Raw genomic sequence first — 24,235 nt, 5'->3', positions numbered from 1 at the left:
ATGTTTATGTGGGGTGAGCAAGGTATTGGGAATGTTTTTTGTGGGTTTTTTTGGCGATTTTGTTTTCCACGGAAGCCTCTCTTAGGGCGCTCCGAGGCCAGCTCTTTAGCTCGGGATTTTTAGTTGCTCATCCGGCCTAGTGCCCTGAGAGAGGTGTGGAATGGTTCCCTTAGCGCTCTGCCCCACATTTAGGGCCCAGCTGATGAATTTTGTGGCTGCAGACGCAAACCATTTATTGGCCCAAAATTGACCGAGCCGCCATCATTTGCACCCGAAATAGCCTCAAACCGAATTTCCACCCCTTAGTCTTCAACTGCCTAGTCTTCAATCGTCAGTTTCCTCCTTATATCCTTCCACCTTCCTCTCCTTGTTTAAAGCCCTCCTTAATACCCACCTTTAATCAATATTCCTCCATTGTTCCCTTCCACCTCTAAAGCACTTTGGGATGCTTTTCCATATAAATACAAATTGTCAAATGGGGTAGGAGTAGGTTTTCAAAAGGTGGATGAGGAAGTGGTGATAGGGGAGGGGGTGGTGCGGGGTTAGGGAATGTGTTATACAGAGTATGGCTAATGTAACTAAAGTTCCACCACCAAAGTTTGGGTGAAGGGAGGGAGGGATGCACAATTGGCCACAGTCAGGAGGACCAAAGGATGTGGGAGGAGATATTAGGCTAGAAGAGTTTACAGAGATGGGTCAATAGAAGGATTGGAAGAAAAGGATGAACATTTTTAATTTATGGTACTATGGGGGAGAGGGAGACAAGACAGGTTATGGAGGTTTGTATGAGTGGACTTAATGCGGGAATGAATACAGGCACCCGAGTTTTGGATATGTTGGTGCTTATGGAGGATGGGAGGTTGGTAAGACATCCTTTGGAATAATCCAATTTAGGGATGAGGCAAAGGATTTTAGGGATGAGGCAATAAGGATTTTAACAGCAGAGGGGCTGTGGTAAAGATGAAGACAGGCAATGTTGCAGGCATTGAGATGTTGGTAATACTGGTGAAATGTCCCAAATCTGGAACTCCGAAAATCGGAATTGTCCGAAAACCGGACATTTTGCGCCTACCTGATGGAATTGTCCAGAATTATTGTCCGAAAACTGGACATTTTTGAAGCAAAACCGTAAGTGCGGCACGGATTCAGTTGGGGATTCCAGATTTCAGACAAGAAAATCAAGTCTGAAATCCAGAATCCTCGACCGAATCCATGACGGATTTCAGACGTCACCACTCAAAACTCGGCACGGATTCGGTCAAGGATTCCGGATATTGTACCTGTAGTAGAAAGTGGGGCTTGAAGCGCAGGTCTCAGTCAAACAAAAGAACGTTTTGCGTGACATGTTTCCGTCTGAGCGCGTGGTCGGGGAGAGAGTTGGAGTTTGTGATGGGGGACAAAAATGGTGCTTCAGTCTTCCCAAAGTGTCATTGAAGGAAGTTGTGAGTCAACCATGACTTGATGTCGAATAGAGTCTGACATAATGGAGGTGGGTTAATGGAAGCAGTGGAGAGGTAGAGCTAGGTGTCAACAGCATATATATATGGAAGGTTACACCATGCCTGTACATGATGTTACTGAAGGCGAGCATACAGAGAAGGAAGAAAAGGGGGCCAGGGACAGATCTTTAGGGAACTCAGAAGTGACATCCTTAGGGTGGGAGGAGAAATCATTGCTGGAGATGCACTGGCTATCTTTGAGGGAGAAGTGGCAGTACTCTGTTGCAGTAAAACGCTACACTTCCATGAACCGCACCATCCAGGTGCCACGCAAAACCTGATGAAACATACCACAAAAATATCAGGCAGTCCTGGAGTCAATGCTGTTTCTTTACTCAGAAACTACAATCAAAGTAAAGGTCAAGGACATTTTTCTATGAAATAACTATTATTTTTAACTGAGGGTATGGTTTAAAATTATAATAAAATTAAAATAAAGAATTAATGAATGAAACTGCTAGACCAAATAGCTTATTTTTGTAGATTCAAATTGTAGCAGATATGTTTATTAAATCTAAGATTTCATTCTCAACTAATGGAAATGGAATAATTGTTAATCCAAAATTACAATTTAGTTGAAATAAGAAAAAAAAGGCAAAAGAGGGAGATGAATATATCAATTTAGTGAACTTTAATTCTTCCTTCATGTTAGTGCAACATTTTGCCACGGTATATTTTAACAACAGATTTTATTAGCAATCTTGCATTCTTAATGGGCAAATTATGAAGCTTCATACAGAAAATTATGAAGATCAGAAATTGAGCAAAAGACAAATTGGAAATACTAATATCTAATCACACTATAGAAAATAAATATGAAGTAAATTAATCTGAGCGCATTAGAAACCTATTTACTCTTTGTTCAAAACAGGGTGGTAATGGTTAAAGATTTTCTTTTGCATATACTACACTGACCATGCCACCTGCAGGCACAACTCCAGTGCTTTTTGCAGAGTGGGACAGACTGCCATATGGACTCAGACAGCTTACAATCTGTACAACTCTGGACTACAAGTGCCTAGGGGTCTGTCCTATATTAGCACCACCTGTGCTATCAAATCTGAGACTGAACTGGCCATCAGGGTCTCAAAAGAACATATTTCATATTTTCAGCTCGGTCAAATGCACACCAAGAGCTGCTAGACTTCGGCTAGGTCAAATTTATTTTGATTTGCCAACTGAGACTGTATTATACTGACAACATAAAATATACTCTCGATGCAGATAAAGCTGTACCACAAGTATTTAATTGAAGGTGTTGTAACAGCTTTTCTACAAAATATATAATTACTTTGAGATATACTGCATAACAAGTCATAACTGCAGTGCAATCAAAAACTGTTGAAGCATTCACAAAAGTATTCAACCATACTTTTTCAAGAGAATAATTTCTAAAATGACAATTGCACATTAAGAACACATGTGATTTAGTAAACAGATCTGCAAGCAGACAGACATTAAACTCACAATGTAATATTTTGTCTATCACATAACATCGGTATAAATAGGGACATCACTTGCAATTCTTTAAGAAATTATCTTTAATTAAATGGATAAATACTTGAAGGGTAAAGATTTACAGGGCCACGGGAAAAGAACAGGGGAGTAGGACTAACTGGATAGTTCTTTTAAAGGGCCAGCATAGGCATGATGGGCCGGAGTGCTTTGTTCTGTACTGTATCATTCTATGATTTGTACAATCATTTTTCTAATTCAAAAATCTTTTAATGAATCACACCAAACATTCTGTTGCTAACAACATCCAAAATTAGGCAATAATGAAATATATTTAGCAGAAATGTATCTAGACTATGCAAAACAGGAGTATCAAATCAAATGTGAAAATGTCAGATTAATTTTACACAGCCTTTTCTATGTAGAGTGCAGCATGTATGCACTAAATTTTAATCATCTTGAACACTCATGATTATTTAAGCTATGCATTGTAAAAAGGCAATATCTGAAGTAAAAAATGTAAAAGATCAATTTTAGTCTTACATTATTTTATATCTTCAATGTTCCGACCAGCAATACTCAATGTGTACTTTCTCCTATTCGCTATTCTTATTTCAACAGCTGTTGTGACCAAGCAACAGCTTTGTTCAGTCAATAGTAATATACAGTAAAATCACCCAGTGACATTGGGGTATGCTTGACAGAACTAATACAAATAACTTCAGTGTTTTTTCCTTCTCTAAAACCATAATAACTATAATAAAAACTACTGTACACAATTTTTTGAAAAAAACCCAAAATGTACAATGTTAATGTAATTTGTTATAGCTCTACTGTTGCTTTTTAGATAGCAACCAGTCAGTTTATCATTTAATTTTAAAGGCTTTGAATTGAACAATGCCATTTACCACACAAACAATGAAGAGATGTTATTCCCTCCGCCTCTTTTTTAATAATACCAGTGGATAAATATCTTCACACCGCAACACGGATGTTGGTCTTTACCAGCAATCTCCATCAAACGGTTTTTCCTCCCATACACTCAAGGGTTTTACCCTGAATGATTTAATTATAATTTTCCTTGTGTAAGACAAATTAAAGAGGAGAGTAGGAGTGTCGTACCAAATCAGATTATTTATCTCCTTAACAGATTGCCACAGCTCCAAAGCCCAGAGCTGATGGATGGTGGGTGGAATATGGGACAAGAGCTTATATGTTCTCCTATTCTGTCCACAACTGAAGAGAAGTGCTTTTTTGTTACTAATATTTCCTCTAAAAATGTGTCAATTATGTTCTTCGGGAGTCCTAAGAAAGTTGCCCTTAGCAAGGAGCAATCTGCCCCATTGACAGGATGTTTGCCCCTGGAACTGCCTTCATGTATAATGGAACTGTGCACTATTAAGCTAAACATGGTAAGTTTCATGTGTCGTGTGAAATCTGGTCAGGCACCACAGTGCCCGACAAGTCTGCAACTGAAGCCCTAAATGCATCTGTGGGCACCCTTCCCCAGTTATTCTTGTGCCCTATTTATGGACACCACTGTAATTCAATCACTTTACGCAAATGGATAGCATACACCTACCATGTACAAAGTAAAAGAAAAAGCACATCAAACTAAACTGCACATTCCCTGAATTTATTGCAAGATTTAACCCTATTTGTTCAATATAATCAATTTTTTGTGATGCTAGTTTTGTCAGGACTGAGCCCTTTAGTTATATTACAAAAATAAAAACTGCCAGAAGGCTAAATATCATCTTATTTTTTTCTCTGAGAGGAAGATGGGATCCAGTTGGATCCTATGTATATTTCAGTTCAATACTTGTTCAAATTAAGCAAAAAGATGAAGCAAATGGCCTCCTGTGCTGTAACCATTCTATGATTCTATTAAAAGGCAATCAAATCTCTAAGCAACATTATTTTGTGTCATCAGTTCCGATAAGATGAGAATAAATGTAAACTGTTATTTTCTTTTCGAAATAAAATCTTGTTCTAACTTAGGCACTGTAAATTGCAAATTATTTTTATGCTTCAGTTATGTAAATGATCCACTGATTTTTTTTTGATGCAGAAGTGGTGTAGTGCTGGTGTCGTGGACCAGAATTTGAGAAGTAAGTCAGATCTGCCAGAATTACATCTGTTGTAAAAGACACACGAAATTGTGGTAGAGGTGGCTGCTGGCAAAAGATGCACCCAATGTGGTACATGTTTGCAAATGACATGATAATGAGGGCAAAAGCTGCTGTCCCAGAAATTGTGTTATTTACCTCAAGTTTTTGTCAAGCACCAGAGTTAAGTTACACCAGATGTAAGCCTGTAGAAAAGGGTTACGTTGCCTGCATGACTTGTCAAACCAGAAAGTGGTTGAGTACACAGGCTTTGAATTGTCCACAAACTTTGTCTGAAGCACAGCTTTGAATGATACCGGAGGGATAAGGAGAGCAGTGGTGCTTGACTATACTGTGGTACCATGAGGCTCGTGGAGTCCTGGGGACCCTCATCACAGGTCTTCGGAGTCCCAGTTGGTCTCTTCAGCAGGCTGTGTTGGCACTGCAGGTCCTATTCTGCCACCAACATGAGCAGGGCTTCTGAAGGAGCTGGCTAGAATATGAACACCATTAAGAGCAGATTCGACCAAGCCACATGCTGGGTCCTGGGTCTGAGTGGCGACTGCTCAGTGGGAGTGCAGATGTGATGGTATCAGTTAGATTCTATGCACCTTCAGAGATGATGCCCCAAATCTCTTGGTAGGTGGTTGCCATTATTGTAGCCAGACAGTCTCCCACGGTCTGTATGATGGTGATCAAAAGCATAATTGATGGATATACTGACTGGTCTGGAGACCTATCTGTCTGGGGTGGGGCAGATGCTCATGGTGCCGCCCCCCTACTGCAGTAGTGCTACATTGTCTTCAATCTTTTGCAGATATTTGCAGTGTGAGTTGCATAGCACTCTTTGGTAACCTCTGCCATATATCCCAGGCCCTCTAAGGTCATCCTCAATGCCTCCATATAATAGACTTCCAATGTCTTTCTACTTTGAGCAGCAGAGATCTGAGGCAGCAGGCTCTTAAACCAGGGACTGACTTCAGGAGAGCTTCCACTCATCATTGTCAGATCCCATTTTCACCTTTGACTCTTCTGTTACCGTGAGGGTAATAGAAACATAGAAATTTACAGCGCAGAAGGAGGCCATTTCGGCCCATCATGTCCGCGCCGGCTGACATAGAGCTGCACAGCCCTTGGTCAGCAGCCCTAAAGGTTACATATAAACCTATGAACAATGACGGAAAGGCAAAGAGCACCCAGCCCAACCAGTCCGCCTCACACAACTGCGACACCCCTTATACTGAAACATTCGACACTCTACCCCAACCGGAGCCATGTGATCTCCTGGGAGAGGCAAAAACCAGATTAAAAACCCAGGCCAATTTATGGGGAAAAAAACCTGGGAAAATTCCTCTCCGACCCCATCCAGGCGATCGAAACTAGTCCAGGAGATCACCCTGGCCGTATTCGATTCCCTGCAGTACTTACCATTATATCTGCGCCGTCCAACATAAGGTCATCCAGTCTAATCCCAATTACCAGCTCTAGGTCCATAACCCTTCGGTTACTGCACTTTAAATGCCCATCCAACCATCTCTTAAAAGTGGTGAGGGTTCCTACATCCACTACTCTACCAGGCAGCGAGTTCCAGATCCTCCCCCCCTCAAATCCCCTCTAAATCTTCCACCAACCGCCTTAAAACTATGACCTCGCGTAATAGCCCCCTCCACCAATGGAAATAGACCCTTACTATCCACTATGTCCAGGCCCCTCACTATTTTGTACACCTTGATGAGGTCTCCTCTCAACCTCCTCTGTTCCAATGAGAACAAACCCAGCCTATCCAATCTGTCCTCATAACTAAGGTTCACCATTCCAAGTAATGAATGATGGAGTACAACACACACAAAGAGATTGCAAGGAAGGTTTGGGGGAGCAGATAGCTTACCGTGGCTGCTCCAATGATTTCCTGCCACAACCAACTCCTCCACATTCTTGGCAGATCTCCAGCCCCAAACAGACCATCCCTGCTGCTCCATATCTCCAACATGAGGACATGCTAGTCGGCATCCTGAAAATTGCTGCCGTTTCTTCAACCTGGTTGTTATCCCTTGCCATTGCCCCTTTAAGCAGTAGCAGGTTTTATAATCTGCTGCTGCTCCAGGTTTTGGCCTTGCTCCCAGGTATGTTCCAATCCTCTTCACCTTTTTGCTGATGTCCCCCAACCTCCCCCACCCTTGCACCCACTCACTTCTCCAGTTATTGCCGTGCCCCCTTCTATACAGTCCGTGTATATCTGGGGCCTAACTCCCGCCGCTGCACTATTTCTCCTCCCGCCGAAAATCTCTGAGGCACTGAAGGCTGTGTTTTAGAAGCAAATTATCATTCTTATAAATAAGTAAAACTGGATGTATTTTTCACCCAAGATCTTATCTTGTCTGTCGGGTAAGAAACCTCCGTAGGTGCACATTAAAGATCCACTAGGACTATTCGAAGAAAAGCAGAGGGTTCTCTCTATTGTCCTGGCCAACATTCTTCCCTCAAGCACCATCACCAAAAATGGACTACCTGGCCATTCAATCAATTGTAGTTTGTGGGACCTTGCTGTGCACAAATTGGCTACCGTGTTTGCCTATAAGACAACAGTCACCGTACCTCAAAGGTAATCTATTGGCTGTACTGCGCTTTGGGATATCCTGAGGAGGTGATAATGTGCTACACAGATGCAAGTTTATTTGTTCGCTTTCATGTAATATAGGTTCTCTCAGCTTTAAGTATCTACTAAGTCGAAGGTGAGGTGCAAGGTGGCGTAATGTTACAATGTGTTTTAACTGGATTCTGAATATTTGTTACGGAAAGGAAATTATCAACCATCACTAGACAGCTTGGCATCAGGTGCATTTTGCAACACAAGATATATTCTTCAAAACATGATATTAGTGGAAGTTGTATTGGGGGGGTGCGGGGGTGAAGGTCATGTTATTGCTGTGGTTCACTTTCTCCCGAAAATAGGACAGCAACGAAAACATGCACTCTTTGTCCTAGAACATTACGTTGTGCAGAATCCCATTAACATTGCATGGCTACTTACCCACACAATTCTTCTGAGGGCTCATTTTTTTCATATAAAAAGGAAATACTAGCAGGATAATCAGGCATCATTACACATAATAGGTTATGATGAATGGATGGACATACCACCAGTTAGACAAGTGAGAGCTATAAAAGGACTTATAAGATAAAACAAATTAATTGGATCAGTGGTGGACGTTAAACGATGTCCTATTAATGCCTACCATTCCCTTTTTGGAGTGTGACCCGTAGACTGTCCGTTCATCAGGGTTACTGGTTGTGAGGTCTTAGGTGGTGCTGCAGGAGAGCAAATTGAACTAGTGGAAAGATCTAGGCTGCCATTTTTGGTTACACTTTCTTCCATTGTGTGAGCTCCAGTCACTTCTTTCCACAGCTGCTGCAGTTCTGTTGGAGTCATGCCTGTGTCAAACAGCAATAGCCCCATATTGTATAATTAGTTCCATGAACAGCAGACTTATCCTTCTTCACTCACTAATTAAAAAACCAAAGTGTATGTAAACAAGGTCTGATGTTAATTGGATCATTCCTAACTATATTCCTATGTGCGGCAATATTTCTAACAAGACACAGTGTAACCCGCTGTATGTTCAGTTACTGCTGATAATTAAAAGTAAATTCTTCAGATGTATGCAATAATTGATCGGTTCATTTTACCACAAATTACAACATAACCAGACTGCTCTGCATATTCACCCTCCTTTTGAAATGAGCTCTTAAAGTTATTATCACAGATATTTTGCAATGCATTAATGGCAAATACATTCATCTTTAAATATAAAAAGTATAATTGAAAATAATGTGCTGTAAATGTAACCAATTCATTTGCACCATATTCAAAGGCATTTTATAATTTTACTACAAAATTAGAATATTATGTCAGTAATTATTTTTTAATCACCTGTCTTTATCATTAAAATTTTATTTCATTCAAAACCCAATGTGGAAATTTGAAAGCGGAAAGCAAAAAACCTGTGCTTCTAACTATATTTTAATTACAAATCACAATTAAATATTCAAGCACTTCAGATCAGCAAGAATACTAAGTCAGAATCTAATTTATTGCTTTCATTTTTGTGCAAGGATTGGATAATAATCTCAAAGTGATCAGCCAAAATATCTTTACTTTACTAAACTACTGCTAAAGATTTTAATTACGGTAGCATTGGAGGGTGTAGGTCTAATAAGGCAATAGACTCCAGAGAGCCTAAGTGGTTAAGAAGTGTGAAATGAGACTGATAGGATTTTTACATGTTCTGGGCAGACAGTTTGCATATCAAAGAATAGTAAATTATAGCAGGACAGTAGAACAACCTTCCTAGCATTAGCCTAGCAATAACAACTGGCAAATCAATGAGGAAGGTCACAACACAGATTGTCCCATTTCTTTGCACTGTCCTTTCATTTCCAAACATGATAATACTAGAAATATTAATTTTTAGCAAATATGCTGAACAGGACTATCTGTGTAGTAACAATTACTGCCACAACTGACCTTAACACCACTATTTGCATGGTTAAAACAAAAGTGAATAGGCACACTTGCTGATAACATGTTACTGTGCAGAGAGAGAAAGTAGATTGTCACACTTTATCTTTAATCAGATTAGTCTGAAAAGGATCCTCTATGATGGATTTTATTCCAGATTTATTTCATTTAGTTTTAAACACATTCACTATTGTTCCTCATTATAAAGAAAATGGACACTACTTTGAAAAATGTATGTTGTTGGAAAATGTGATTGATTACTGCTCATAGAACTCAATTTCCCAATCCCAGGTAGTACTGGTTGAAAGACAAACATAGTTGCTCAACCTTTTTCGTCCTTGTACCTCTATACCCAGGTGACCATGTTCAAGCAAGCATAAAGTTGATTTAAGGTTCATAATGACATCAGTTTTGGGCTATTATCACAGTGATAAAAAATTGCTTTGTATTTCTGCCTGCCCAAACTCTCAGTTGCTTTCCAAAGAGCCCTCGTTCCACAGGGACAAATGTCACTACTATTAGTTTACTGCACCACTAGAACTGTACCTCTGAAGCCACTCTGTTTAGGTTCTTTGGTCAATGGCTTGCAGATAGACACCCTTAGGCTTTAAACATGCTCCTTAAACACCACAGGAACAGCTAGCTATAACATACAACTATTCAAATCAATCAATGACATGGCTGCTGAATTACCTAAGGGTGTCCCTGATGTGTTGCTGCACAGATTACACTTCATGCATCGTCACATTCATAGCTTTCATATTATACGCTGGTGTGCCCTGTCACTGCTCAATTGCCCTCTCCTGAACAACTTAACTGCTGTGGCTTTGCAGTTCCCTTTTGTGCAGCCCAATTCCGAGGCCTGTTTTAAAAGGGCCCGTCTCCAGGCCTGGTACTTACCTTGTGCCAATGTTTGCAGAGAGAGAGCTGGCTGTCCGGACTGGACTGGGAGCAAGCCATTACGCTGCATGGTCATGATGTGCTGTTGTTGAAGTTGCTGCACCTGTAGAAGCTGCTGTTGAAGGGCTAAGTGGTGAGCAGCCAATGGCTGTTGTTGCTAAAATGAAATAAAAAGTTTAAAAGATTCTGGATTAGAGATCAGATTCATTACATTACAGTTTTGATAATTCCATTTATTCCAAGAAATATTGTACTTGATAGCAATTAAATTAATTTAGTCTTGGAAACATGGATAAAGTTGATCTAACTTTATCGCTTGATTCTAAGTGTGCTCACTCAGATCTATGGATCACTGTTGTGAGTAAAACATGTCCTATTGAGAAGGCTGGTTGAGCTGAAAGAGACTGCTAAGAATATCATTGTTTCCAGAACAATTTTTGAATAACACAGGTATGAAATAAATGATCAACATTTCTTCTAATATTCATTTTCAACCTATTTATGATACACATATTTGATCTTCACTCAATTAGCAATATTGTATCTGTAAGAATGCCTGGCTTGCAAACCAAAATTCCTGTTCACAGTGCCCCTTTAAATAAATGGAAAAGTCAAAGACTTGAATAAGAAAAAGTTAATTTAATGTTGTTAATCAGCCATGACAAAACATGAAATAACTTACTAAATCATTCATAGAAACAGCCTCTGGATTTTAATTACAGACATTTATAATTTAGCAAACAGCATCTGACTTGAATATTGGTATCCCAATACGTCATTCAGTTTCACGAAGCCCTTATATTGATTGAGCAGAAAGTATTGTACTTAAATTTATCACTTTTACTTTTTAAAATCTGTTTCCCCCCTTTCCCCCCTCCCCCTCCTACCACTATATATAATTTAACTATGCAACTGATTAAAAAAAACACCATTAATGTGTACACTGTTTATCTAATCTATACTAGTTTTGCCATGCTATTTAAAGACATATGCAACAGGTTTGCTTGTAGTTAGGAGTAAAATATCAATATACATGCAAAGTGTAGTGTTTATGCTTTGTTGAATCACTATATTGCCACATCTACTAATTTTATTAAAATTTACAATATTACAATATGAATTTAACTTAAGTTGGAATGCTATACGACACAGTAAGAATTATACAGAAAATCCACCCGAAGTCAATAGTAAATGTGAAAAGTCAATTGATTGAAGGCTAAATAGTCCAAATTACACAACATAAATAATTTTTCCTTTACATTAAAGTCCAAATGAAAAATGTAACAAACATCCTTGTAACTTCCATTCTAAGAATTGTTTACTTCTGTATTTGCATTTAATACTAGTGCTTCTTCCCTCGCATTGCTTAAAAGGGACACATACCTACACTTTAGCAACAGAATAATATGTTGTGCTTTACATGGTACACTGTTAGTGTAGTGTAGTATATTGTATAGTGTATGTGTGCACTAGGTCCGTGCAGCAGAGTTGGTCTCCAGTTATCTTGGGTAACCTTTGCCATTGGACCAAGACCTAGATCTGTCAAGCCACACGTTAAAAAAATCCACGCACAGGCAACTTCCACCCTTCAGGATGTAGTTCGGGATCTGGAATATTAGGTCCTTCATTGAAACACTTGTGAACTCATCCCTTTTTGGCGTAGAAGCAAGTCATCCTCTCTTCGAGGGACTGCCTTTGATGATGGGGCTCATGGTTAATCAGAGGATAAGTTAGAAACATAGAAACATAGAAAATAGGTGCAGGAGTAGGCCATTCGGCCCTTCGAGCCTGCACCACCATTCAATGAGTTCATGGCTGAACATGCAACTTCAGTACCCCATTCCTGCTTTCTCACCATACCCCTTGATTCCCCCTAGTAGTAAGGACCTCATCTAACTCCTTTTTGAATATATTTAGTGAATTGGCCTCAACAACTTTCTGTGGTAGAGAATTCCACAGGTTCACCACTCTCTGGGTGAAGAAGTTTCTCATCATCTCGGTCCTAAATGGCTTACCCCTTATCCTTAAGACTGTGAACCCTGGTTCTGGACTTCCCCAACATTGGGAACATTCTTCCTGCATCTAACCTGTCTAACCCCGTCAGAATTTTAAACATTTCTATGAGATCCCCTCTCATTCTTCTGAACTCCAGTGAATACAAGCCCAGTTGATCCAGTCTTTCTTGATAAGTCAGTCCCGCCATCCCGGGAATCAGTCTGGTGAACCTTCGCTGCACTCCCTCAATAGCAAGAATGTCCTTCCTCAAGTTAGGAGACCAAAACTGTACACAATACTCCAGGTGTGGCCTCACCAAGGCCCTGTACAACTGTAGTAATACCTCCCTGCCCCTGTACTCAAATCCCCTCACTATGAAGGCCAACATGCCATTTGCTTTCTTTACCGCCTGCTGTACCTGCATGCCAACCTTCAATGACTGATGTACCATGACACCCAGGTCTCGTTGCACCTCCCCTTTTCCTAATCTGTCACCATTCAGATAATAGTCTGTCTCTCTGTTTTTATCACCAAAGTGGATAACCTCACATTTATCCACATTATACTTCATCTGCCACGCATTTGCCCACTCACCTAACCTATCCAAGTCGCTCTGCAGCCTCACAGCATCCTCCTCGCAGCTCACACTGCCACCCAACTTAGTGTCATCCGCAAATTTGGAGATACTACATTTAATCCCCTCGTCTAAATCATTAATGTACAATGTAAACAGCTGGGGCCCCAGCACAGAACCTTGCGGTACCCCACTAGTCACTGCCTGCCATTCTGAAAAGTCCCCATTTACTCCTACTCTTTGCTTCCTGTCTGCCATGTTGTTGTATAAAGATAAATGTTATAATGCTTGATGCATTATTTCACATTTGCAATTTTTCTATCTGGTTTCTTTGTATTTGATTTATAAGTTCTTTGGGCTAGAATTTGCACTCTTTCACCGTCCGGTTTCTCGGCCGTATTGGCCGTGAACCGGGTCGGCGAAAAATTCCCTAGCTGAGGCACGCCGGCGGTTTCGAAGTACCGCTGGGGAGCAGACCGCCGGGGTGCACTGTCCACAGATCGCCGTGGCGTGGTCTTTGGCTGAGCAGGACCCGGAGGTAAGTGTAAGAAAACCTTAAAAAAAACGCCCACGAGGATCAGCGGAGCTGGGCGTTCGGTGAGTAGGTCAGCAAGAAAAAAAGATAAGTGATTGTTTTTTTACTATTTATTTTCAAAATCTGTTGGGGTGATTTAATTATAAAGTGTCTTGGGAATGTTTTGGGGATATTTTAGTTACGTTTTTTGAAAAATTATTTTTTTTTGGTGTTAGGCCCAACCCGCAGCCTTGGGGGTAAATTTTTATAGATTTTTACATTTTTGGCCCATTTCCTTTAGGCACCACCCAATCTAGCCTAAATTGCGCAATCCCACCCAGATTGCGGGTGCAAGGCCCATATTTTTCGCTGGACAAATTGTTTTTCTGGGAAGTATTCACCAGCAATTATCTTCCCAACCTTAGCAATTTTTTGGATGGCAATCAGGCGCTGGCGGGCTTTTGGGGAAATTCCATTGTCTTTTTAGTATGATCTGTTAATGTCTTCTGAATACTAAAGTTGAGCCAATTAGATGCAAATGTGACACAGAAGTTTGGATTTGTGCAAGTGTGAGAGTGGGATGAGGGAACGCAAGTCCAAACTAGTAACAAGTAGTTTATGACTGACATCAGTACGGTTGTCATCACACAAAGAGTGATCAATATATAGAATGGACTACTTAGTAATGAATCAAAAGCATTGGCATCGTTTACAAAATGACTGGATGTTGTAATAGAGAGATTACAGAGTCGTTCTGGACAGATCAACTAAGATTAACTAAATGACTTTCCTCAACTAGATTTATCTTATCATCTGTATGTATTTTTACACATCAAAATACTTGGTTGATTCAAACCTTTAAATTCATTGTCAGCAGTGGCTCAGTTGATAGCACCTTCACCTCTGAGTCAGAAGGTTGTAGGTTCAAGTCCCACTCCTGAACTGAGCACAAAAATCCAGGCCGACACTCCAGTGCATTATTGAGGGAGTGCTGCACTGTCGGAAATGCCACCTTTCATAGAAACATAGAAAATAGGTGCAGGAGTAGGCCATTTCGAGCCTGCACCGCCATTCAGTAAGATCATGGCTGATCATTCCCTCAATACCCCTTTCCTGCTTTCTCTTCATACTCCTTGATCCCTTTGGCCGTAAGGGCCATATCTAACTCCCTCTTGAATATATCCAATGAACTGGCATCAACAACTCTCTGCGGCAGGGAATTCCACAAGTTAACAACTCTCCGAGTGAAAAAGTTTCTCCTCATCTCAGTCCTAAATGGCCTACCCCTTATCCGAAGACAATGTCCCCTGGTTCTGGACTTCCCCAACATCGGGAACATTCTTCCCGCATCTAACCTGTCCAGTCCTGTCAGAATCTGAAACATTTCTATGAGATCCCCTCTCATTCTTCTAAACTCCAGTGAATAACGGCCCAGTTGACCCAGTCTCTCCTCATGACAGTCCAGCCATCCCTGGAATCAGTCTGGTGAACCTTCGCTGCACTCCCTCAATAGCAAGAACATCCTTCCTCAGATTAGGAGACCAAAACTGAACACTGACTCACTAAGGCCTGTACAACTGCAGTAAGACCTCCCTGCTCCTATACTCAAATCCCCTAGCTATGAAGGCCAACATACCATTTGCCTGCTGTACCTGCATGCCCACTTTCAGTGACTGATGAACCATGACACCCAGGTCTCGTTGCACCTCCCCTTTTCCTAATCTGCCGCCATTCAGATAATATTCTGCCTTCGTGTTTTTGCCCCCAAAATGGATAACCTTACATTTATCCACATTATACTGCATCTACCATGCATTTGCCCACTCACCTAACCTGTCCAAGTCACCCTGCAGCCTCTTAGCGTCCTCCGCACAGATCACACCGCCACCCAGTTTAGTGTCATCTGCAAACTTGGAGATATTACACTCAATTCCTTCATTTAAATCGTTAATGTATATTGTAAAGAGCTGGGGTCCCAGCACTGAGCCCTGCGGCACTCCACTAGTCACTGCCTGCCATTCTGAAAAGGACCCGTTTATCCCGACTCTCTGCTTCCTGTCTGCCAACCAGTTCTCTATCCACATCAGTACATTACCCCCAATACCATGCGTTTTGATTTTGCACGTAAATCTCTTGTGCGGGACCTTGTCAAAAGCCTTTTGAATGCCCAAATACCAAATACACCACATCCATTGGTTCTCCCTTGTCCACTCTGCTAGTTACATCCTCAAAAAATTCCAGAAGATTCGTCAAGCATGATTTCCCTTTCATAAATCCATGCTGACTTGGACCGATCCTGTCACTGCTTTCCAAATGCGCTGCTATTTCATCTTTAATAATTGATTCCAACATTTTCGCCACTACTGATGTCAGGCTAACCGGTCTATAATTACCCGCTTTCTCTCTCCCTTCCTTCCTTTTTAAAAAGTGGTGTTACATTAGCTATCCTCCAGTACATAGGAATTGATCCAGAGTCGAAAGACTGTTAGAAAATGATCACCAATGCATCCACTATTTCTAGGGCCACTTCCTTAAGTACTCTGGGATGCAGACTATCAGGCCCCGGGGATTTATCGGCCTTCAATCCCATCAATTTTCCGAACACAATTTCCCGCCTAATAAGGATATCCTTCAGTTCCTCCTTCTCACTAGAGCCACTGTCCCCTAGTACATTCAGAAGGTTATTTATGTCTTCCTTCGTGAAGTCAGAACCGAAGTATTTGTTCAATTGGTCTGCCATTCCTTTGTGCCCCATTATAAATTCACCTGAATCCGACTGCAAGGGACCTACATCTGTCTTCGAATGAGACATTAAACCGAGGCTCCGTCTGCTCTCTCAGGTGAAAGTAAAAGATCTCACGGAACTATTTCGAAGAAGAGCAGGTTTCCTAGCCAATATTTATCCTTCAATCAACACCATTAAAACAGATTATCTGGTCATTATCACATTGCTGTTTGTGGGAGCTTGCTGTGCACAAAATGGCTGCCATGTTTCTTACATTACAACAGTGACTACACTAAAAAAAAAAAGTATTTCACTGGCTGTGAAGTGCTTTTGAGTGTCCGGTGGTCATGAAAGGCACGATATAGATGCAATCTTTCTTCTTTTTCATGCCTGCACATTCTGGCGCCAAAATTGCCCCCCCCGACTAATAGTAGGCACACCTACTCTTCTTTAAGATTTTTCTTCGCCCCAATCCATGGGGCGGCGAATCGTGTGATTTTCAGGTCTTTTTTTTCCCGGTCGGGGCAGATGTCGGGTCGGCTGCAGGCTGAAGTGGCATTGCAGCAGGTTGGCCATTGCTCCGAGTCATCAGCGCGACGTGTGACTTGCCGCGTCACAACGTCCGCCCCCTTGAGCTAAAGGGGAGGGCCGCTGCGAGCTCTGCGGATAGTTTAGTTTGGCCCACTGGGTCACCAGGGAGGCTTTTCGGCCGGGCCAACCAAACCCGTGGCCGCCGCCATTGTCGGACTGACCTCGGAGTCAGCCGACAAATAAAATAAAATGGAGGCGCCGGAGGCCGCCCTCCCCTTTAATGGCGGACGCGCCATCCAGCTACACACAGCTTCCCGCCGGGGAAAGCTATCAGTGGCACCGACCGCCAGCCGATCCGCTCTCGCGGGGCAATTTCCCGTGGGGGGGGGTGGCGGAAAGGGGGTCACCGCCGGTCATGGGGGTCGGCGCGTGCCCGACGGGGCAGGAACACAGGCGGTGCGGTAACAATCACCGCCGGGAAACTCAGGTAAGGCCTCTGTTCCGACTAAGCAGTGTGTCCTCACCGACCGGTCTTAAAGAAAGGGGCAATTTTGGCCTCTATATTTTAAATAGCTCAAAATGCTGCTGGGCTAATATATCTTAGAAGTGTACTTTGATTCAATTTTAAATCTTAATGGTGTGTTTTACATGTATTTACACCTAAAGTAATCAGTGTTATTTTACAGAAAGTAACAGCTTTCAAATTAAAAGTGAAACCCAAGAATTGGAGAGTGCCAGCAAAATCAATCATTTTCATTCTCCTCGACACAACAATTTGATTTTCAAGATAGGCCCTCTAAATGGAAGACATTTATGCAGGTTTGTAGCTCATGTAAATAGTTAAGCAGTAAACCTCCTTTGAAGATTCTGGATTAAAGCACCTATTGGAAGATGCTCTATCTCATCTATCCAGTTGGTTTGTGTAAGAGTGAGGACAGATGTCCGTATCTGCAGGAGACTTTAATCAGGAGATTATTCTATTCTGTGTAAATAACTTATGTTTTTCAAACCATGGTTTACTTGGATCAAAGCTGTGTTTCCTCAGTAAGTTAAAAAAAAAGCTTCCCTGTGCCTTGGAAAGGAATAATCAATGACGATAAAATTACTCAGTCATTCTAGGTCATGAGAGGAAGGTATATCGAGGCAGTAATGCTTGATAAATGTATGATCTCTGCTTCAAATGCTACATAGAAACATAGAAAATAGGTGCAGGAGTAGGCCATTCGGCCCTTTGAGCCTGCACCACCATTCAATAAGATCATGGCTGATCATGCAACTTCAGTACCCCATTCCTGCTTTCTCTCCATACCCCTTGATCCCTTTAGCCGTAAGCCACATCTAACTCCCTTTTGAATATATCTAACGAACTGGCCTCAACAACTTTCTGTGGTAGAGAATTCCACAGGTTCACAACTCTCTGAGTGAAAAAGATATTCTTAAACTGGACTATTAAATGGCTACTGCTCCAGTGGCATGTTCTTTGACAACACTTGTTCACGTGTCTGTCTGTTAATTGGTAACAATAGAAAATAGAGTCTACTATTCATTCGGCAATCACTGGTTAATTGTGCATGGTATGGTACAATCTCTGTTTATATCCAGGTAAAGGCAACATGTATTTCAGATTGGTAGGAAGGGGAAAAGGGAAGGACCATAACCTCTTGAGGTAAATGGATTTTAGCAGGCAGCACTGATATAACACTGAAGGACCTCGAGTCTCGTCGCCGAGAGCATGCAGAAACCAAGCGCAGGCAGAAGGAGTGTGCGGCAAACCTGTCCCACCCACCCTTTTCCTCAACGATTGCCTGTCCCACTTGTGACAGGGACTGTGGTTCTCGTACTGGGCTGTACAGCCACCTAAAGACTCATTTTAAGAGTGGAAGCAAGTCTTCCTCGATTCCGAGGGACTTTTTTTTTTTTTTTAAATTCGTAGCCAATCGTTTCCAATTCTTTGTCAAATCACAAACGCCAGAGGTCACCTTGCACCTGTCAAGGATCATTCTGCGCCAATGCTCTTAGCCAAAAGGCCTAGAGCCACTGCACCGTTCCTGGAAGTACTGCAATACCAGGTTCGTGCCATGGAGGTGGATGGGTCAGGTCCCCCACACACCTCCGTGGAGGTGGATGGGTCAACCCTCCCCACCCACCTCCTGTTTCCAAAAATGCAAGCATATACCTTCCCGACCAGGGAGAAACCACCATGAGGTCATGGTGGCTGGTCAGAACGGTACTACACTTGATCTTAGCCAAAAGGCCGAGGGACTGCCTATGACGATGATGATGACCCCCCAGCTTCCAAATTCTAGAGCTAAAGAGGGATTGGGGTAGATCGTGACTCTGTGCGTTAGTGTAAGCCTGGTCAGCAGCCCGTGTTACATCTCTCAAAATGGAAACAAAAATTGAGAGGGATGTAAAACGGGCTGTGGATTTGCTATCACCCCTCCTACCCTAGTTACTTTACATCCTCAAACACTCGATTAGCTGACACCAATACCAATGCCAAGACAGGTAATTCAAAATCGGAAGGAGCCAATAGCTTAAAAGAATAATACCTAGGTTTGTGGGGAAAAATCATCTCTTAAACTGGTTTTGATTGCAGTGTATGTTTTCTCTTATTGGCATTGTTTCTCTCTTTTTTGCCTCTCCCAGGAGATTATATTGCTGTGGAGGCTGGGGGAGGGGGAAGGAGAAAGGAAGCGATTGTTCCTGATGCTCCGGCCAGCATGGTGTGGGGCAGGCTTAATGGACCAGTTGATCTTTTCCTGCCCACCAATTTTGTATGTATGTTCATAACTACCTTTAGTTGCCATTGTCGATCTTATATTCCAGGCCTCTTTTATAAACCGATAATGTTCATTTCCAAACAACACCACTTTCAGATGGTCTTGTAATGAAGCTGAAATGAGTGCTGAATATCCCTTTATTGAACTGAGCTGAGCAAACAGTTTAGAACCATACAGATTTTACACTGAACGGAGTGCATCATTTTCACATTCAGGGGTATATTTCTTCCATTTAGTGTAATCAATAAGCCAAATTGAAGGGACCCTTATGGACACGATAATTTTGCTTACTCCAGTCAAAAGCACTGGGGTTCTGTTACATTCAACAGCCTCACTATTACCTTGAGGCTGGAAGGATCTGGGCACCAAACTTTCCATCCCTCAAATTTAGAGATATTTCATTTCCGAAAAGAAACCAGTAGTCTATCTGAAACCAAAAATAAGGCTAATATCTATGTCCGTCAAGATCAATTTGGAGCAATGGGCAATTACTAACACTTGCATGTCTAGCAAATCAGTGGAATAAATAGGAATTGGGAAATACGTATACACAACAGATCTCTTTGCAAACAGATTTGACAGCTCTGGGATCCAGGGACCTGGTACAGAAATATTTTGTATTTATATAATTTATTCATGTGTAGGTGATCTGGTAACCGATTTTACTTTTTGTGTATTTGGAAGTATAGTCTCCTGTGTATACAGATGTCACTTCTGTGGTGTTGCTGCTTTATGGGAGCATTTTTACACCCTTTTATTTATTGATACATCCCACAGCTGCTGTGTTGTTTACTTACACCTGCATGAAGTGACTTGCAGCTTCCTGAAGGTCCAGGGCCTGGAAATTGGCCTCCTTAGGGCCCCCCCCCCCTTATCGGCCCCAGGAGGCGATATTGGGACGCTAACGACTTACCGACCGGGCACGGTGAGATGATCGACTCCCGCTAACTTTGGCGAGAGGGTTCCGGTGTCGGTAAGGCGTTGCGCGCACCGATCTCCTTCGCCTGGAGATCGTGACGGCATTGCCGTGCGCGTCGCCCCAGATCCGAAGTTTGGTTCCATCCCCTGCGGCATCGCCGGGCGAAAACATGCGACAGCTGCAGGAGACATTGTTCGGGAGGCCGGCAGCTTCGGAGGGGCAAAGGTTAAAGGGGAGGTGGCCCCGAGGCAAGTACAAAAATGTCTAAACTGGTGATTTCAATTTTTTTTACATTGCTCTTCTGCCGCGATCGACCAGCCCAGGTGCTCTGCGAGAGCGCATGGGGCTAATTGGGCCGGATCGCGGCTGCTGTTGGGGACTAGCTAACTCATCCCAATGCAGAGCCTGCAGAGATGGCCCTTCCCTTTAAGGGAGGGAAGGAGCCTCGGAACGCAGCAGCACTGCACAAACCTACCGCCCCGCCTCTGTCCTTTCGTGCTCCATAAAGGAAATGGGGCACTTGATTTAGCGCTCAACAAACACCGAATTTCTTTAAAGCTGAAAATCATTAGTGCCTGGTGCTAATTTTTTAAACTTTCAAAAGTTAGCGCCATGAATGGGGCGTTCCCGAATTTCTCCCCCTTGGAGTGTTAGTCAATTCGTTTTTACCACAAATTTTTTAGTTTGCCTGTATAGGAACCATAGGGATGAAATCAAGAACGTAATATCCTGCAGTGCAACAACAGATGGGGGACGTGGGTTTAACAGCACATGGTACAAGCAGCCAGTGGGTGCACCACAACAACACCAGTATTAGGTAGGAGCAGTGAATGGCAGTAGTCATCTGCTTTTCCATGCATCACTCCATTAAGGAAACAACCGAGACCCTATATTGCCATCGATCTAAATACAGTTCAACAGCGACCAACAACAGCAGAGGCAAACACATTCTGACCTCCTCTAAAATTCAGTGTATGATGGATGTGAATGAAGAGTGCGTCTTCATATCATAGAACAACAGGAGAATGATGGTCATAGTAACTAGCAAGGAAAGAGATATAGGCCCCAAGTTTCGTCCCGCGGCGAAAACGGCGCACCTCCGAGCTGGGCGCCTGTTTTTCGCGCCAAAAATTGCGCTTAAAAAAACCTCCGATATTCTCGAGCTCCTTGGAGCTCGATGTCTGCTTGGCGCGGCGCAGCAGCAGGGGGCGGAGCCTAACACTCGCGCCGATTTTCTAAGTAGCAGGGGGCGGGTACAATTTAAATTAGCCTTCGTGGTGCCGGCAACCCTGCGCGTGCGCGTTGGAGCGTGCGCGCACACGCAGTCTCACACAAACATTGGCACTCGGCCATTTTTAAAAATACTGCAGAAAAAGTGTAGATTTGTTTCTTGGACCCCTGCAAAGGCTTGTAATTTAATTTTTTTGATATTTCTGTGTGTGAGGGAATGCTTTTAGCAGCACTGCTGAATAAATCACCTGCTGAAATCAGTGAGTTCAGCTTTTAATTGCTAAACTTGCAGAACCGGTGCTGCATTGGTGCATGCAAATTAAGTACGTGGTGTTGACAATGCAGCACCCATTCTGCAAATTTAAATATAAAACTGTCGATGTGGCTGCCTCTCCCTGTCCAAATGGCCTCAGTCCCCCTCACAGCTCGAAGGCTGCTGCTGTATCTTCGGCTGCCATCGAGCCACTGACGCCGCCCCTAAAGCGTGGCCAAATGGTCTCAAGCACCATAAAGAGCTGCGTGCGTTGATTCTTCAGCTGCCGGCCAGCCACTGACACCGCTGATATCTCATGGCCGAATGGCCTCACGTCCGTCCGCTGCTGATTCTTCGGCTGCCGGCCAGCCACTGACGCCGCTGATATTTCATGGCCGAATGGCCTCGGGTCCGTCCGGTGCTGCTTCTTCGCGGCCAGCCACGAAGAGAATGAAGGCCTGCCTCAAGCACCGCAGCTCAGCTCGAAGCTTGCTGCCGCTGCCGTCGAGACACTGACGCCACACCGCTGCCTGTCTCCAACATGAAAGGCCTGCCTGAAGCACTTTCACACAGGTAGGAACATGGTTTATTAAACTTTTCTTTGCTTATAAATTTTTATTCAGGTTTGATTTATTTGTATAATATTTGTATAAGTATACTAAGGATTGATTGTAGAATTTAATGACTTCCCTTCCCCCCCCCTCCCCCCCCACCATTCCCTACGCCTAATTTGTAACCTACGCCTGATTTTCTAAAGTGCAGACAAGGTTTTTTCGAGCGTACAAAAATCTTCACGTACTCCATTCGAAGTTAGTTTGGAGTAAATTTTCACTGATGTAACTTTGAAAACAGGCCTAAGTGGCCGGACACGCTCCCTTTTGAAAAAAAAATTCTGTTCCAAAATGAAACTGTTCTAACTGACTAGAACTGGAGCAAACTAAATGTCGAGAATTCCGATTTCTAAGATACTCCGTTCTCCACCAGTTGCTCCTAAAAATCAGGAGCAAATCATGTGGAAACTTGGGGCCATTGGAGGGTCTTTGTCCAGTTCTTCCACTGGACTCTGCAATTGGTTACTAAGGGTTTGATTAGGGCAGGGAAAATGGAGTATGAGAAGAAGCTTGCAGGGAACATTAAGACGGATTGCAAAAGTTTCTATAGATATGTAAAGAGAAAAAGGTTAGTAAAGACAAACGTAGGTCCCCTGCAGTCAGAATCAGGGGAAGTCATAACGGGGAACAAAGAAATGGCGGACCAATTGAACAAGTACTTTGGTTCGGTATTCACGAAGGAGGACACGAACAACCTTCCGGTTATAAAAGGGGTCGGGGGGTCTAGTAAGGAGGAGGAACTGAGGGAAATCCTTATTAGCCGGGAAATTGTGTTGGGAAAATTGATGGGATTGAAGGCCGATAAATCCCCAGGGCCTGATGGACTGCATCCCAGAGTACTTAAGGAGGTGGCCTTGGAAATAGTGGATGCGTTGACAGTCATTTTCCAACATTCCATTGACTCTGGATCAGTTCCTATGGAGTGGAGGGTAGCCAATGTAACCCCACTTTTTAAAAAAGGAGGGAGAGAGAAAACAGGGAATTATAGACCGGTCAGCCTGACATCGGTAGTGGGTAAAATGATGGAATCAATTATTAAGGATGTCATAGTAGTGCATTTGGAAGGAGGTGACATGATAGGTCCAAGTCAGCATGGATTTGTGAAAGGGAAATCATGCTTGACAAATCTTCTGGAATTTTTTGAGGATGTTTCCAGTAGAGTGGATAAGGGAGAACCAGTTGATGTGGTATATTTGGACTTTCAGAAGGCGTTCGACAAGGTCCCACACAAGAGATTGATGTGCAAAGTTAGAGCACATGGGATTGGGGGTAGTGTACTGACATGGATTGAGAACTGGTTGTCAGACAGGAAGCAAAGAGTAGGAGTAAATGGGTACTTTTCAGAATGGCAGGCAGTGACTAGTGGGGTACCGCAAGGTTCTGTGCTGGGGCCCCAGCTGTTTACACTGTACATTAATGATTTAGATGAGGGGATTAAATGTAGTATCTCCAAATTTGCGGATGACACTAAGTTGGGTGGCAGTGTGAGCTGCGAGGAGGATGCTGTGAGGCTGCAGAGCGACTTGGATAGGTTAGGTGAGTGGGCAAATGCATGGCAGATGAAGTATAATGTGAATAAATGTGAGGTTATCCACTTTGGTGGTAAAAACAGAGAGACA

At 42.7% G+C, this 24,235-nt stretch overlaps 1 protein-coding gene and 1 pseudogene across 8 annotated transcripts in view; both read right to left on the bottom strand.

Moving 5' to 3' along the window:
* foxp1b (forkhead box P1b) overlaps positions 1 to 24,235 on the bottom strand; it is a 551,692-nt gene that overhangs the window by 88,334 nt on the left and 439,123 nt on the right. For all 8 annotated transcript variants that reach the window (XM_070895167.1, XM_070895172.1, XM_070895168.1 and 5 more), the window contains 2 exons: positions 10,482 to 10,638; positions 8,299 to 8,494 (listed from right to left, as the gene is read on the bottom strand). In XM_070895167.1, the coding sequence (XP_070751268.1) occupies positions 8,299 to 8,494; positions 10,482 to 10,638 (353 nt within the window). The remainder of the gene's footprint in view (positions 1 to 8,298; positions 8,495 to 10,481; positions 10,639 to 24,235) is intronic.
* On the bottom strand, positions 18,853 to 19,086 carry LOC139277724 (U2 spliceosomal RNA; annotated as a pseudogene).

This window comes from Pristiophorus japonicus, chromosome 12 (assembly GCF_044704955.1).
Source record: "Pristiophorus japonicus isolate sPriJap1 chromosome 12, sPriJap1.hap1, whole genome shotgun sequence".
Lineage (NCBI taxonomy): Eukaryota > Metazoa > Chordata > Chondrichthyes > Pristiophoridae > Pristiophorus > Pristiophorus japonicus.
Note: the sequence above shows the minus strand (reverse complement) of the source record. Positions and strands in the feature narration are given on the sequence as shown.